The sequence below is a fragment of the Brachycentrus maculatus genome, unplaced genomic scaffold (assembly GCF_059751285.1).
Source record: "Brachycentrus maculatus isolate JH-2025_06_01 unplaced genomic scaffold, ASM5975128v1 h1tg000030l, whole genome shotgun sequence".
Classification (NCBI taxonomy): domain Eukaryota; kingdom Metazoa; phylum Arthropoda; class Insecta; order Trichoptera; family Brachycentridae; genus Brachycentrus; species Brachycentrus maculatus.
The window spans coordinates 44,352-59,850 of record NW_028280784.1 but is presented as its reverse complement, the minus strand read 5'-3'; the positions used below and the strand labels follow the sequence as shown (position 1 = coordinate 59,850).

The following is a 15,499-nucleotide window of genomic DNA, read 5'->3' as shown; positions in this document are numbered from 1 at the left end:
GATACAGGGTTAGCTTTGAGATTGTTCTATTCGAAATACGTATTTCATGTAGATATTTGGAATGAAACGATTACACTTGGGTCTGTTTTTATGCGATTTTTAAATGTACCATAATGGAACCTATCCTTTGTTTTTTAATGTAGTTCAAGTATTTTTTATTATATTTTAGATTTTAAAAAAATCTAAAATTTAGACTGGTGCAGGTCACAACCGTTAAAGTGTGATTGTGTCTATCTACAATCTAACATCGTATTTCAAAGATGCTTTATTGGAAAAAAAACAGAAGAAACACTTGTAATTAGGATTAAAGATTTATCTCAAAAACAATTTCCCATATGTAAATATTTAATTAAGGAAAAAGCTGTTTTGTTTTTATTTTTATAATTATTTTAAAAACTTTTTTATGCGATTTTTGGTACATTCTATCATTTTAATTTGAAGTTATGCGGTTTTTAAAAAAAATAGAACCTATCCACAGTTTTGTATGTACTTCAAGTATTTTTTTATGCGATTTTTTTAAGCGACTCCCCGTGGAACGTATCTATCGCATAAAAAGAGACCCATGTGTATTTTGAAAATTAATTTCATAGTTATTATTCGAACATTTTTCAAATTTGGGCTAATTTTGGCAATCATAGATATAAACGATAAATACCACACATCAAGTACCTACGAGTATTACAAATCATATGAAATCAATTTTGTAACTCAAGTAATCATTTAAAAAAAAGTGTTTTGACCAATATATTAGTTACAGAGAATTATCCAAGCGACTAGGATATCTAATTCAACACACATGTATAACAAATATACCATAATGTAGAATAATATAGACAGTGCTAAGATCATTAAATAAATTGTGTGTGTTTTATGGCATACATTTTTATTGCAATGCCATTCTTATTATCAATTACGTATCTTTATGAACCATATCGTATCTTATTTATTTTTAGTGGGGTCAACGTCTAGATTTTTATTTTTTGTATTCATATTTGTTTTAATATTTATTGTTTCGGCATTCACTTTGTGATACGACATCATTAAATTAAAAACAAAATATTCGTTTTATACCACTTAAGGTTTATATTTCATCACGACTGGTTTTGGAAGCTACAGATGCTTTCATCTACAAGTATAAATATAAACTCATATATTTATACCTGTAGATGGAAGATGCTTACAGTTTGTTAGTATTGTTTCAGTTTATATTATTTCAGCATATATTTAAAACTGTATGTAGTATATGGAAGCATCTGTTTCCTTCTTCAAAGCTTCCAAATCTAGTTGTAATAAAATATAAAACTCAAATGGTATACAATACGTTTTTTTGGGTGTTAATTTAGATTTTAAGATCTATGGAGCCTCGGTATTCGTCATTAATCCATTGAGTGACGAATATGAAGAGAAATAAACACGTAGAACTAAAAGCGATTCAATTGATTTATTCTTAAAAGAAAAAATATTAAATAAATAAATTTATCAAAAAACTTTTATTGTACCGAGAATATGTAAGAGTATAGATGAAAGAGATAAGAAGTAAGTATTGTTTAACCACCCTACTCTCGGGTTATTTTCAGGCATATTTTTTATAAACAAGCAAAAAAATCATAACGTTTGTTGTCACAAAATATTGTCAGGTATTTTTTTTTTTTGAATTACCTAACGTCCAAGTGACTCTGAAATCTATCTACAGCTTATGCAACACCGCATATCATGACCCTACTGAGGCTTCAACATTTCAAGTTTCATTGCCTATGCCTACTTGTGAGTGGATTTACTCTTTATGTTTAAAGTTACTATAATTTCATGTAATTCATGAGTGAAAATTCTAGGCAAAAACACTCGCTTATATTGTCAGGTATGAAACCTGACAAAAAATTGTCAGTGTATCCGGTACCCATTAAATATTTTTTTTTACGTCAGTGTAGGTCATACGGGTTAGCGCGGAAAGGTGAAGAAAAACCGCGCGTATCACGTACGTTCGTATGTGTAGGGCGGTTAAAAGGACAGATACATCAATATAATGTAACCATCAAACCATATTTATGGTATAAGTTTTTATTTAGCTGATGATTCAGTAATGTTCGATTAAACTGAGAACTTATCTAATGTTCTTTGTAATTGTCTGTTTTTTTTTTAATGTTGTTTAAGTAATTCATCATAATAGCATTTTTTATTTCATCACCCGACTGACCACAACTCCCCACAAAAGTGCTGAGTGATTATGCGACCATAGTGCTAAACGATGTAATTTCCATCGCAATGACAAATATCTACGTATATTGGAACATATCATATTTTGATATAGAACTGTGCCGAAAATAGATGTTAACGAATATGAAGATTTTAATATACTAATAGAGAACTGTTCTTTGAACCAATGCAAAATTACTTACTTATAACCCTTACCCGCACCTTTTGGTGCATAGGTAAACTGACCATTTATTTTTGTCCCCAAAACAGGACATTTACCAATTTTAACCTTATAGTATGGATATTCAAGAAAATACGTATTTTTTCATAATTTTTATGAATTATTAAAAAGAAAGGAATTGATAAAGAAAATAAGAGGAATAAATTTTATAAAAATGAAAAAAAAAAGTTGTTTTATATTGGGACAGGCTATGTAAAAACGGGACGGTCCCGTTCAAAACGGGACGTATGGTCACTTTATGCATAGGGTACTGCATCGAATTGACGCAGTGTTATCTTGATCATTACTTACATGAAGGCAAGGTGATCACTCTTGCGCTCAGGAACCAGTCCAGGGTAATATTAAATAAATATTACAGTGTAAAATCACTAATATTTATTTTCAAAATATGCTAAATTACTTTGATTCTAATAATATTTACGAATTATTCTATTTCCACTTTTTGCTTCAAAACGACAAAAGTTTCCTTTTAGAAAATGTAATCATTTATTTTTATAAGTACTAGTAAATTATTCAAATTTACCCTTAGGGCAATAACGTTTCCTTTTTAGTAATGTGAGAATTAATTATGTACTATATTGGAATCTACATCTGGAATTGTGTAATATTGATAAACGTAAATAAACTATACCAATTTGTAAGAAAACCCGTCAAATGCACATTTTAATCTTTAAGCTATTGAAACGTTTTTATTTTTAAATAATAAAACCTGAAAAGCCTATGTTTTTAAAGACTTGTTTGAGGAAAGGATAATTAAGATCCAGAAGAACGGTGTAACTTTGTATCACAAATACCCAGACGAATTGAAAATAAATATTTGTGGAATTTTGTAATTGGCGCAATTCGTACCCGCTATGCCAGTTTCATGGTCGAGCATCTTCTCAATTACGCTACTACTATTTTTTTTTATTTTACGTATTTTTACTTCAGTACACGCAGGTGCAGTTCGAGTATTATAAAACAAGTACTTGTAGTGTTTCAATTACAAAATTCCACATTTGTATAAATACCTGGAAGAGGGACGGGAGGGAGGAAAAGGGGAAAGGCGAAAGATCAAAGCACAAGTAAAAGACAAATTGTATGAAGCAAGGGACATACCACAATATCAATGTCGAGTCTAATATGTTTTAATTTTACTCTGGACTGGTACCTAGAGCGTAGGACTAATCACCTTGCCTTCATAAAAAACTATTAAATTAAATTCACATTCATTTTAAAAAGTGCCCTATGCACCATTGGGTGCAAACAAGGGTCAGTAGTAGTTATATTTGTACCATTTATAGTTGTTTTAAATTGGTGAATTGGTAGCGCTAGTATACATAAATGAGAAGAAAAAATAAGTATATATAATGAGGAGTCGCTGGATGTACAATATTATTACATAATTATAATTGTATGTTGATGATATCTACTGTAAATTGTCGAAAAGAAAGGAAAAAAGTTGGGAGAAGATGAAGAAGAAGAAGAAGGAAAGATGAAGAAGGAGAAGAAGGAAAGGATGAAGGTTTTCAAGGAGAGATTATAATGTTTAAGATTTTTTTACTTAGAGAGGTAATTTATTCCACAGTCTGACGACTTGACAATTAAATATATTACTGAAGAAAAGTGTATTAAAATATAACGAGAATTGGAAAGTCAAGCGTTTTCTCCTCTGAGAAGTGAGAAGCAAATGGTACATGAACCTCTTAACAAGGTATTTGTGGTGAACTGAGATTATATAGAATATTCTAGAGAGCTGTGGTAGATTGATTATGCGCTGCTCAAACGATCCCATTTTAGTTCAGTGCCCGAAGGTAATACATAAGAGGAAATTACACCTCTGAAACATATGTTGTTTCTTCGTCTTTTCACAACTCATATAATATGTACATACATACGAGTTTACAAGATTCGTACGAGTATGTATATGAAATATTAATGCAACATTTTCTTATGTGTACCACTACATTTGATTATTTCATATTTAAAGTCAGATATTGCTCGTCAAAATGTAAAATAATTCGTTTCGTGAATGTTTTTTGCTGATACTTCGTGGTACATTTTATAAATTTTATAAAATAATACTTAAACTTTTTTCAAGTATTTTTATTTTCTGTACTTTTTTCCAACCGGTTTCGACAAGCACCTTCAGGGATAGATACGTACCTACGTATCTGTCCTGCGCCTCTTGTACCAGCCTACGATAATATTAAATAAATATGAGAGTAAAAATCACTTATATTCATTTCGACGATACTTCAAATGCTTTTAATCTCTCTTTTTTGAAAAAATAAATGTTTAATAATGTAAGTATTCAAAACTTAGAAAATAATTCGAAATACTTCATTTAATTGATAAATATTTTTGTACTGAAAGGTTGAAGAGACGGATAGACAGTATATTTTTATTTAAATGTTAATTATAATAATTGCGTCTTATTTTAGTCAGGAAATTGCCACGTATAATGATACGCTATGTGTATATTAAAATATTTGGTTTGTGCCCTATGGCGTTAGTACATAGCTCTGATCTGATAAATGCCGTTGATCTGGGCGGTAACTAAATCTTTCCTATTATTACATTCAGTAAACAGATTTATCAGGTCTATTCTGCTAAAAAAAACAACAACAAAAACACAAAATCAGTAAAAAATATACGATATCACATGTTCAATAAACCATCATGCTATAGACTAATAAAAGTATTGACTAAAGCCTCCCCCTATTGTTCACGTTCCCATTGAAAAAAATAGCTTCTACCCTTTTGTCACCATTCAACGTTCCACGGACATAACTCTTAAATTAAGACTTAGCTTCACATACGGTGTTTGAAGATGATGAGGAATCCGTCGAAATAGTGTAACAATAGATTTTAAGAAAAAGTGGTATGTACCAAGTAAAATTAAAAGTGGTATTTACCAAGTAAAGATGGGCTGAGCCACACAGTGGCTATCAAATCAATTAAAGAAAAAATACAATATTATACTTTTACTATACAGGTATGTGCACTATTTATACACGTATAACATATATATTTAAATTAATTATTTTCTTGATAGATATGCCTCCGTTGTTTATTTTTTTAAATTTATTAAAAGTAAAAAAATAATTTCGAGATTGAATAACAAATAAAAGAACATTATTTACATTGATACAGTAATGACTTGGGCTAAAATACAATGAGCAGTAAGCAGTCAGGGAGAGTAAACATTTTGATACACAAAATGGTAAATGTGTTTTTTTCTGTGTAAAAAAAAATAAATCAAAGAATTGGCTGACAAAATGGAACGATTCTATCAAAAGAGCTACAGGATTTTCATTAACAGTTACTCTGAGGATACAAAATATTGTTTTAGGTAGAAGCAGGCTATCCACCGCACATATGACCTTTCCTCTCATTTCAAGATTCACTCTCGAATCAATTAGCTTTTGTGATCACCTGTCGATGGAAACATCTGTAGTTTTCGAAACTAGTCGTGTGAAATAAAACTAAATTCGTAGTCTGATGCAAGTTTTTAATTTTTGATAATCAAGATGTCATTCCACAATATTAATGCCAAATCAATAAATAATACAGGAGAGAGGATGATTAAGATGCTCAGCAATAAGGACAACGATGCAGAAGAAGAAGAAGAAGAATACGAATATCTCCCTCTTGTAGTGCAATTTTTTTCCGCCTCAGTAGTTTTATGGTCAGCACGCTCAGCTACCGTACTGGAGGTCCCGTATATGACTTATGTTTGTAATATGTTTTGAAAAATAAATGAATAAAGCACTTTTTTTCTTGAATGTTTTCCGCAGATACTTTGTGGCACATTTCATAAACTTTATAAAATGAAATAACTTTGTTATAAGCAATTTTTTATTAATACAAGGTAGGTTAAATTGTATTAATGAAATAGTGGTTATGTCAAAGTTATTTCATTTTATAAACTGAACAAAGTACTGTTTGCCAATGGTTTAGTACCCCTGTCCCGGTGGCGTAGCGTCACGGAGAGCCTCGAGGTTGTCCCAGATAAGTTACACAACATGTAATGGCGTTTCCCGCCCATACTCCATGACGTGACAAAACAGTGTTTATTATGATTCACTTACGAATACGCGATATTCTTGCCCGCGGGGCTATTGTTACATTCATTCTCAACCAAATGTGATACCGAAATAAATAATCACATTTTTATAAACCGTTACACTATCAACACATTCAATCACAAGTAGATTCTACTTGGTCCAAAAATGCAAAAAAAACGTACTACAAAAAAATGTCCCTTACTGTGCTTTAATTTTGGACAGCCGATCTGCGCCGAATGTCAATAATCAAACATAAGAATAAAACACATATCGCTCACTCCTTTCAAGAACGTCATAAATCAAAAATCGACAATTTTCAGTTGTGCATGTTTTCGGAATGCTCAGAAAATGTACTATATCCCAGGAAAAGAGATATATTTTTAACTTAATATTTACCCGCTACAGGGCAGAAATTGTTGTTTTTGCATTTTGAAGAAAAGGTATTGTAAAATTATTTTTTTAAATATACTAAATATTTTTCAAATGGAGAAAAAACTTTTAGGTTTTACCTAAAAAGATCTGTAGCACTGTAAAAAGTTCAATACGTGGCTTGATATTTATTTTTAATACATTGTGTTATATTTTTAAACTTTAAGAAACGTTCTCCTGAAAAATCAAGTTTTTTGATTTATGACGTTCTTGAAAGGAGTGAGCGATATGTAAGACTTTTATTGATATCTCAACATAGATGTTCACAGTGGCGTGCATTTCATATCGGCACATAAGTAGTGCCTACCCTCATCATCATCATCTTCTAAAGGCAGCGCCTTGTAGTGTCAGCCACTTGTCTCTGTCAGTCGCCATCCTCTTGAGCTGCGAATAGGAGGAGACGTCCATGAGCCGCTTCAAATCCTGGAAGTATGAAGTTCTTGGGCGGCCTCTTGTTCGTTTTCCCAAGATTCTTCCTTCGAAGATGTTGCTAAGAAAGGTGCTATGTCTAATTGAGTGCCCTATTAGCTTGGCCTTCCTCTTCAAAATATGATTTAAAAGCTCTCTTCTTTCTTTTACGTCCTGCAACACCTTTTCGTTGGACTTCCTTACAACCCATGATGTCTTGGTCATCTTCCTCCAAACCCACATCTCAAATGCTTCAAGCCGGTCTTTTTCGTACTTTTGGATGGTCCAGGTTTCACACCCATACAACAAAACACTCCAAACAAAAGCCTTTATGAATCCTTTTCTTACTTCAATTTTTAAATGTTTGTTTGATAGGAGGCTGTACTTTTTCATAAAAGTTTGCTTGGCTAGCGTTATCCTCTTTTTTATGTCTAGGGTACATTTATTGTTATATGTTAGCGTGCTACCCAGATAACAGAATTGATCCAACTGTTGAATTACTCTATTTCCGAGAAGTATTGTTGGATGGAGGTCAGATCGCTCTTTTTCAACGATCATTGATTTTGTTTTGGCGGCATTAATTTTCAAATGGAACTTATCCAGAGCATTAGAGAGAGTGTTTAACATGTGGTTCATGTCACTCTCGTCCTCTGCTATCAGGGCGATGTCATCAGCGAATCTTATACAATGTATTTGTTGACCGTTTATTTTTACTCCATTTGTTTTTTCCTTCAACTCTTCAATGGCCTCCTCTATGAACAAATTGAATAGATAGGGTGACAGCGGACAACCCTGTCTCACACCTTTTCTTATCTTGGCTTCTTTTGAGGAACCATTAATATCTATGAGAGTGGATTGGTCCTTGTACAATTTGAGGATGATTCTTCTGTCCTTCCAATCAATTCCTCTTTTCTTCATGACTTTAAACAAGAGGTACCAATCCACTCTATCAAAAGCCTTCTCTAAGTCTATAAAGGTCGTGTATGTTATAAGATTCACATCCAGTGCCTACCCTAATGGAATGGAAAAAAATATGGAAAACTGCATGTTTGCGGTTCAACCCTTCTTTTTCTCAAGTTGGTTTTCGAGTCTACTAAAATCGCATATGTTAAACATTTTTAGTAGTTTTAAGTGTGTTAATAGTGCCATGGTAGCGAAGGGTAATATTGTTTGAATGTTGTGGTAGTGAATGTCCTGACGAAGAGACGGTTACGTCTCGAAACCGGTAGACATAAAAATCTCGGTGAGTGGTCATATTCTAATATCACTAACATTTTCGTAAAAAAATATGAAAGTAAAAATGGAAAACTGTGATAATATTTTTTTTTAATAATTAAAAAGTAAGTTTTCTCAGCAACTTCTCCGCAATAAAACACGCATTATGTATGATGTGCCCATAAAACCCACCAAGCAGTGACTTTTAATGGATGTAAGGGCGTCTCGATAAAGACTTTTGGGTTTTCTCCACTTTCACCGGCAATTCTGCTTATTGACAAAGCCATTTAACCATTGGTGAATAAAATTTTGCGTTGGAAAAGAGCATCAAGCCGAATATTGTTTTCGGCTTATTCACCGAACCTACGACGCGCATAATGGTCTATACATGACAGACATTTAGTCTATACATAGTGAAATAGCACAACGACTGTCTACAAATCAACTGTCAACTGTCGAATTTGTAGTCTCTTATAAAACAATTTTGCCAGGTTGAAAACCAAACCTTTAAAAGAAAACACCATCATTATTCACCCAACGTATCCCTTTTTAAAAAAATCAAATATTTTACGTTTTTATGGTATACACATCGCTCACTCCTTTCAAGAACGTCATAAATCAAAAAACTTGATTTTTCAGGAGAACGTTTTTAAAGTTTAAAAATATAATACAATGTGTTAAAAATAAATATCAAGCCACTTACTGAACTTTTTACTGTGCATCAGATCTTTTTAAGTAAAACCTGATGGTTTTTTCTCTATTTGAAAAATATTTAGTTTATTTAAAAAAATAATTAAACAATACCTTTTCTTCGAAATGCAAAAACAACACTTTCTGTCCTGGAGCGGGTAAATATTTAGTTAAAAATATGCCTCTTTTGCTGGGATATAGTACATTTTCTGGGCATTCCGAAAACATGCACAACTGAAAATTGACGAATTTTGATTTATGACGTTCTTGAAAGGAGTGAGCGACATCGTCTTAACAGTTTCTTTGGTAGCTTGGGGATTGAATCCAGTATTTATATATTATACACAGATTTGCAAATACCTTAAAAAGGATTTTCTTGCAAAACATAAATAACATGGCCTTTAGGCGGAGTTTATTGATGTTCGATAATCGGGTTTCAGAATGCGATGTCCTCAGTCCTTGACAAGCATTCGCCATTGTAGAAAAATAATTATTAACCAAGTCGCTTTACAAGTGCTATTAATGGAAGAAATTGCATTAATTAATCCCTTGTGTGATTTGTCCGAATAGGTATTTTGCTGGCAACTCACATTCACAACAATTCACAACATGTTAAAATGTTTACAACATTTTGAGTGTGTCCAAATACTTGTTTACAAAATCTGGATTATCTCCAATTACAGGAGTTATTTTCATATTATTAAAAAAAGCTTCTTTACATCTCACCAATAGATGTTACTAGTGAAGTTTTAGTGATTCAAAAACAAGGTTTCTAAATTGGTTCATATATATGGAACTTCCAAGAATTTAAGTAATGTTGTTGTCAATAATGAGTAGAATTAGTGAATGTTACACGTGTGTAAAGTGATCACTTAAACCAGCCTATGACGGTCGTCAGTCCCATAAATGCCCAGACTTCCATATTCTTCTTCATCTTTGATAAGATGTCAAAAAATAATATGTTAAAATGTTGTTTCAAAAATAAAAGTTCATAATAAATTCTGGTCACAATTTTCGCCACAAAGCTCCTGAAATTTTGTTTTATATGTGTGACTAGATGGCTAGAGTTTCCGTTGTTGGGTAATATTCCAAAATTAAACACGGTTGTTGGATTGAATTCTACTTTCTTTACATATATATGATAATATGTGACGCTTTTCGTCTCATTAAGACTTAATCATACACATTAGAGTGTTTGATAATGTCTTAATAAGATGAAACGCGTCACATATTATCATATATGTATATGTAAATAAAAGTAGAATTCAATCCAATAACCATGTTTAATTTTGGAAATATTACCCAACAATTCAATATGGAATTCTACCAACTGTCTGAAGTTACAATAAATAGAGTTTCCGTATCTGGGAATTTGGCGGTAAGTATTTCTTCAAACCCCTTATCCGCACCCGATGGTGCTTAGGGCACTGCATCATATAAACGTAGTGTTATCTTGATCGTTAACACACGAAAGAAAGGTGATCAGCCCTCCGCTTCAGGTACCACCAGTCCAGGGAAATATTGAATAAATATTAAGGTGAAAAATTACTTATATTTATTTGACCCCCTCTGGGAATCGAACCCGGGGCCCCCAGCGCGGTAGCCGAGCGTGCTGAGGCGCACAAAGTATTTAATCAATGCAATTTTAAATATATTAAATATGGCGACCGGTCTGTATTATATAGTATATTGTGTAAACGTGATCCATGAGGAAACTCGAGGAAGGTACCCATGCACTTAATACGAGTCGCGCCGTATATGAAGTTGATCTCTCTAGCCCCTTCGATCTTATGACATTTGACTTGGCTGATCGAAATAAATAAGTTTGTTTTCGCTCAAGCAATAAGAAATATTGCCCATTGTGTACATATATTTCTTTTTTAATCGATTTGACATCACAAATAGCAAAAATAGCAAAAAAATAATTATTAGTAATAATAAAGAGATTCTATTGGTCATTTATTGTGTAAGGATATTTTTTTTTAAACCCTTATCCGCACCCCAATGGTGCATAGGGCACTGCGTAATACAAACGCATTGTTGTCTTGATCGTTAACCATGAAGGAAAGGTGATTGATCAGCCCTCCGCTTCAGGTACCAGTCCAGGGTAGCATCGAATAAATAGTACAGTGAAAAAAATCACTTATATTTATTTTACCCCCCCTGGGTATCGAACCCGGGACCTCCAGAACGGTGGTCGAGCGTGCTGACCATTACACTACGGAGGCGAACAAACAAGTAAGGATATTAGGTTGGTTGATTAATTTCAATTATGTGCGTAAATGTGAGTAAACTCGCCATTTCAACACGATTTAATAGTATTATATCATTTTTTATCCTAATACGGAATAGAAAACATAAAAAAAACAACTTGTTATTTATTTTGTCCGCCTCCGTAGTGTAATGGTCAGCACGCTCGGTTACCGTACTGGAGGTCCCGGGTTCGATTCCCAGGGGGGGTCAAATAAATATAAGAGATTTTTTCACTTTTTTATTTATTGAATATTACCTTGGACTTGTACCGGAAACGGAGGGCTGATCACCTTTCCTTCATGTGTTAACGATCAAGATAACACTGCGTTTAAATGATGCAGTGCCCTATGCACCATTGAGGTGCTGATAAGGGTTTGAATTGAATGAATATCGTTTTAAAATAAAATTATGATAAATACAGAAAAAAACGTTTCTTAGATGGTTTCATGTGCAAAATATTTTTATTATCATTGAACGTAATTTTAAGATATGGATAAATAAGTAATCAACTAATCATAAAAAAATTATAAAATAAACTAGAAAATAAGTCTGAGTTAAGGTTAATAATAATAATAAAACCCTTATCCGCACCCCAATGGTGCATAAGGCACTGCTTCATAGAAACGCAGTGTTATCTTGATCGTTTACACATGAAGGAAAGGTGATCAGCCCTCCGCTTCAGGTACCAGTCCAGGGTAATATTGAATAAATACTACTGTGAAAAAATCACTTATATTTATTTGACCCCCACTGGGAATCGAACCCGGGACCTCCAGAACGGTAGCCAAGCGTGCTGACCATTACACTACGGAGTTAAGGTTAATTTTCGGAATTCCGTGAATTTTAGAAAGTTCAAAAAATAAGTAGGTACAGCGTTACAATTTCCATAGGCTTTTGCGCTAAGCACTTATCGCTAAATGTAACGAGAGGCAGTTAACTCAACATTTACCTTAACTCGGTAATTTCATGCTCGCAGTTACATAAACTGTCATTATTATCATTGCAGAGATACTTTGCTATAACCATGAATAGTATGTGAAGTGTTCACTTAAGTTTATCATTGAAATATGGACGTTGTGAAACCTTTTGACTACGCTAACAATTTGATCCTACTTAATACTCGGCTGTCCAAACTCAAAACCCAGTAAGGGACATTCTTTTGTAGGTACTACGTTTTTTTCGCATTTTTGGGCTAAGTAGATTCTACTTAGTCCAAAAATGCAAAAAAACGTACTACAAAAAAAATGTCCCATACTGTGTTTTAAGTTTGGACAGTCGTACTACTGACTGTGTAATAACTGCCTACAACGTTCCCCATTACTTTTTTTGAAATATCAGATCATATTATTTTTCGATTTTGAAAAATTTTGTTTGTTAAATTGCCATTTATTACTGCAAACTCATTACTAAAAATGACATATCGCTCACTCCTTTCAAGAACGTCACAAATCAGAAATCGTCAATTTTCAGTTGTGCATGTTTTCGGAATGCCCAGAAAATGTACTTTATCCCAGCAAAAGAGGCATATTTTTAACTTGATATTTACCCGCTACAGGGCAGAAAATGTTGTTTTTGCATTTTGAATAAAAGGTATTTTTTAATTATTTATTTTAATAAACTAAATATTTTTCAAATGGAGAAAAAACCTTCAGGTTTTTCCTAAAAAGATCTGTTGCATAGTAGAAAGTTCAATAAGTGGCTTGATATTTATTTTTAATACATTGTGTTATATTTTTTAACTTAAAACACGTTCTCCTGAAAAATCAAGTTTTTTTGATATTTCACTTTCTTGAAAGGAGTGAGCGATATGGTATTTATAAAATTAATTCCAGAAAAACTGAAAAGTTACCGTAATCGAAATTTTACTAACGTTCTAGCATATTACATGTAATTACAGGAAAAACCAAACTTGTTATTTTACTTAAAAAATAATTCGTACTGCGAATACAATCAATTATTTAATGTGTATTGCATTGTAGGATTTGTATTTATACTTATTAAACCGCATCTCTTTAGTAAATAATGGTATGTTATAAAATTAAATCCAGAAGAAAAAAAACATTACCGTAATCAAAATTTTATTAATGTACTAGCATATTACATGTAATTACAGTAAAAACCTAACTTGTAATTTTATTTTCAAAACATTTAACACTGTGAATATCATCAATTATGTGGATCGCATTGTAATTTTCTTATTTATTACTCATGGCGAACACCTTACTTCTTGACAACTGTTGTCACTCAGCATATTCAATGTATTCTATAGCATTGTTGTTTCATAGATTATTTATAACAGTTTCATCGCTTCATAAGCAATGCGAAATAGAACATAGTAAAAATGTGTGATTTATATTTTCTTTTTTTTTTTTCATATAACCAGATTTAGCCATAGCAACGCATGGCCGGGAACAGCTAGTTTTAAATTATATAAAAGACTAAAAGAAGAAGAAGAGAGAATTCATATATTGGAGCCGGAAAAGGGCTATTGACTGTCAAGCGTCCAATTACCTACTATCAACAACCCTTTTATATTTGTTTTATAAAATATAATATATATAAAACGTAATTATTGTTATACCATGTCAAATTATTTTATTATAAATATGAATTTTTTTAAAAACCAGGAAGTAGTTCAGTAAATTGAATACTTGAATACTTCACACACTTGATAAAAGAATCCTAATGTTTTTATCCTAATGCGGAAGAGAAAATACAAACATATATAGAGAAGAATTCTAAACAAGATTTGTATTTCCATTTATCCATACAAAATGAAAGCTTATGCAACTTTGGATTAGGAAAGCATGAATGGATTAACAGTACCTAATATAACATACACGCGGCTCTTCTAATACATAGCAATGACTCCTTTCAAGAACGTCATAAATAAAAAATCGTAAATTTTCAGTTGTGCATGTTTTTGAAATGCCCAGAAAATGTACTATATCCCAGCAAAAGAGGCATATTTTTAACTTTATATTTACCCGCTAAAGGGCAGAAAGTGTTGTTTTTGCATTTTGAAGAAAATGTATTGTTTAATTATTTTTTTAAATACACTAAATATTTTTCAAATGGAAAAAAAACCTTCAGGTTTTACCTAAAAAGTTCTGTTGCACAGTAAAAAGTTCAATAAGTGGCTTGATATTTATTTTTAACACATTGTATTATATTTTTTAACTTTAAAAACGTTCTCCAGAAAAATCAAGTTTTTTATTTTATTTATGACGTTCTTGAAAGGAGTGAGCGATATATTATATTATATAAATTCAGTAAATGATCATACCTGACACATAGAGAAATTCCGATAGAATAAATATACTGCACATCCATCTTGCGTAATACTTCGACCACATTTTAAAATAAAACACTTGATTTGTCTACAAATCAGAAAATAATATATCTTCAATCGATCAATTCCATGAATCAATTTTGTTTATCAACATAGCTTTAAAAAATCAATGATTGTGTCATTGTGTAAGAAACGTGTATTTTTCAGAGATTTATTATAATCTATGGCACTGATTTATTATTATGTTTTACGTATTTTATAACGAAAAGTAAGTAACTTTATTTATCTTTCTAGGTCTATCCACAACCGCCGTTTATCGCTGTCGGGAATATACTAGTTGACCATGCTTGAAGAAATACCGGCATGCTGTAGTGTTGATACAATATTGGAAAGTTTTGTAGTACTTTATGAAAAGTATTATATTCTACTGACTATTCATTTCGAGATGCTATGGTTTGGAAATATTTTTTTACTCTGAATAAAGATTTGATTAACTATTATTAAATAAGTGAAAATTTAAACATACCCGGTGCAAATTTAAGATGAAAACAGTCTTTAAAATTGTTTTCATCTTGGGTTCTTTGAGTACATAATTGTTACGTCTTGGTTTTATTGAGTATCATGATTATGAATATGTATAATGTATACAAATGTAGGTTTCTCAGGTTATTTACACAATTTGATATCTCGACAAAGTTGAAAAAGAATATGGAAGTCAGTATTTAAAGA

At 31.9% G+C, this 15,499-nt stretch overlaps 1 protein-coding gene across 1 annotated transcript in view; it reads right to left on the bottom strand.

The window, feature by feature from the left end:
• LOC148312878 (uncharacterized) overlaps window positions 1–15,105 on the bottom strand; it is a 56,576-nt gene extending 41,471 nt beyond the window's left edge. Inside the window, exon 1 of the mRNA XM_088272000.1 lies at window positions 14,765–15,105. Coding sequence (XP_088128126.1) covers window positions 14,765–14,834 — 70 coding nt within the window. The 5' untranslated portion in view covers window positions 14,835–15,105. The remainder of the gene's footprint in view (window positions 1–14,764) is intronic.
• Between the last annotated feature and the right edge of the window lie 394 nt (window positions 15,106–15,499).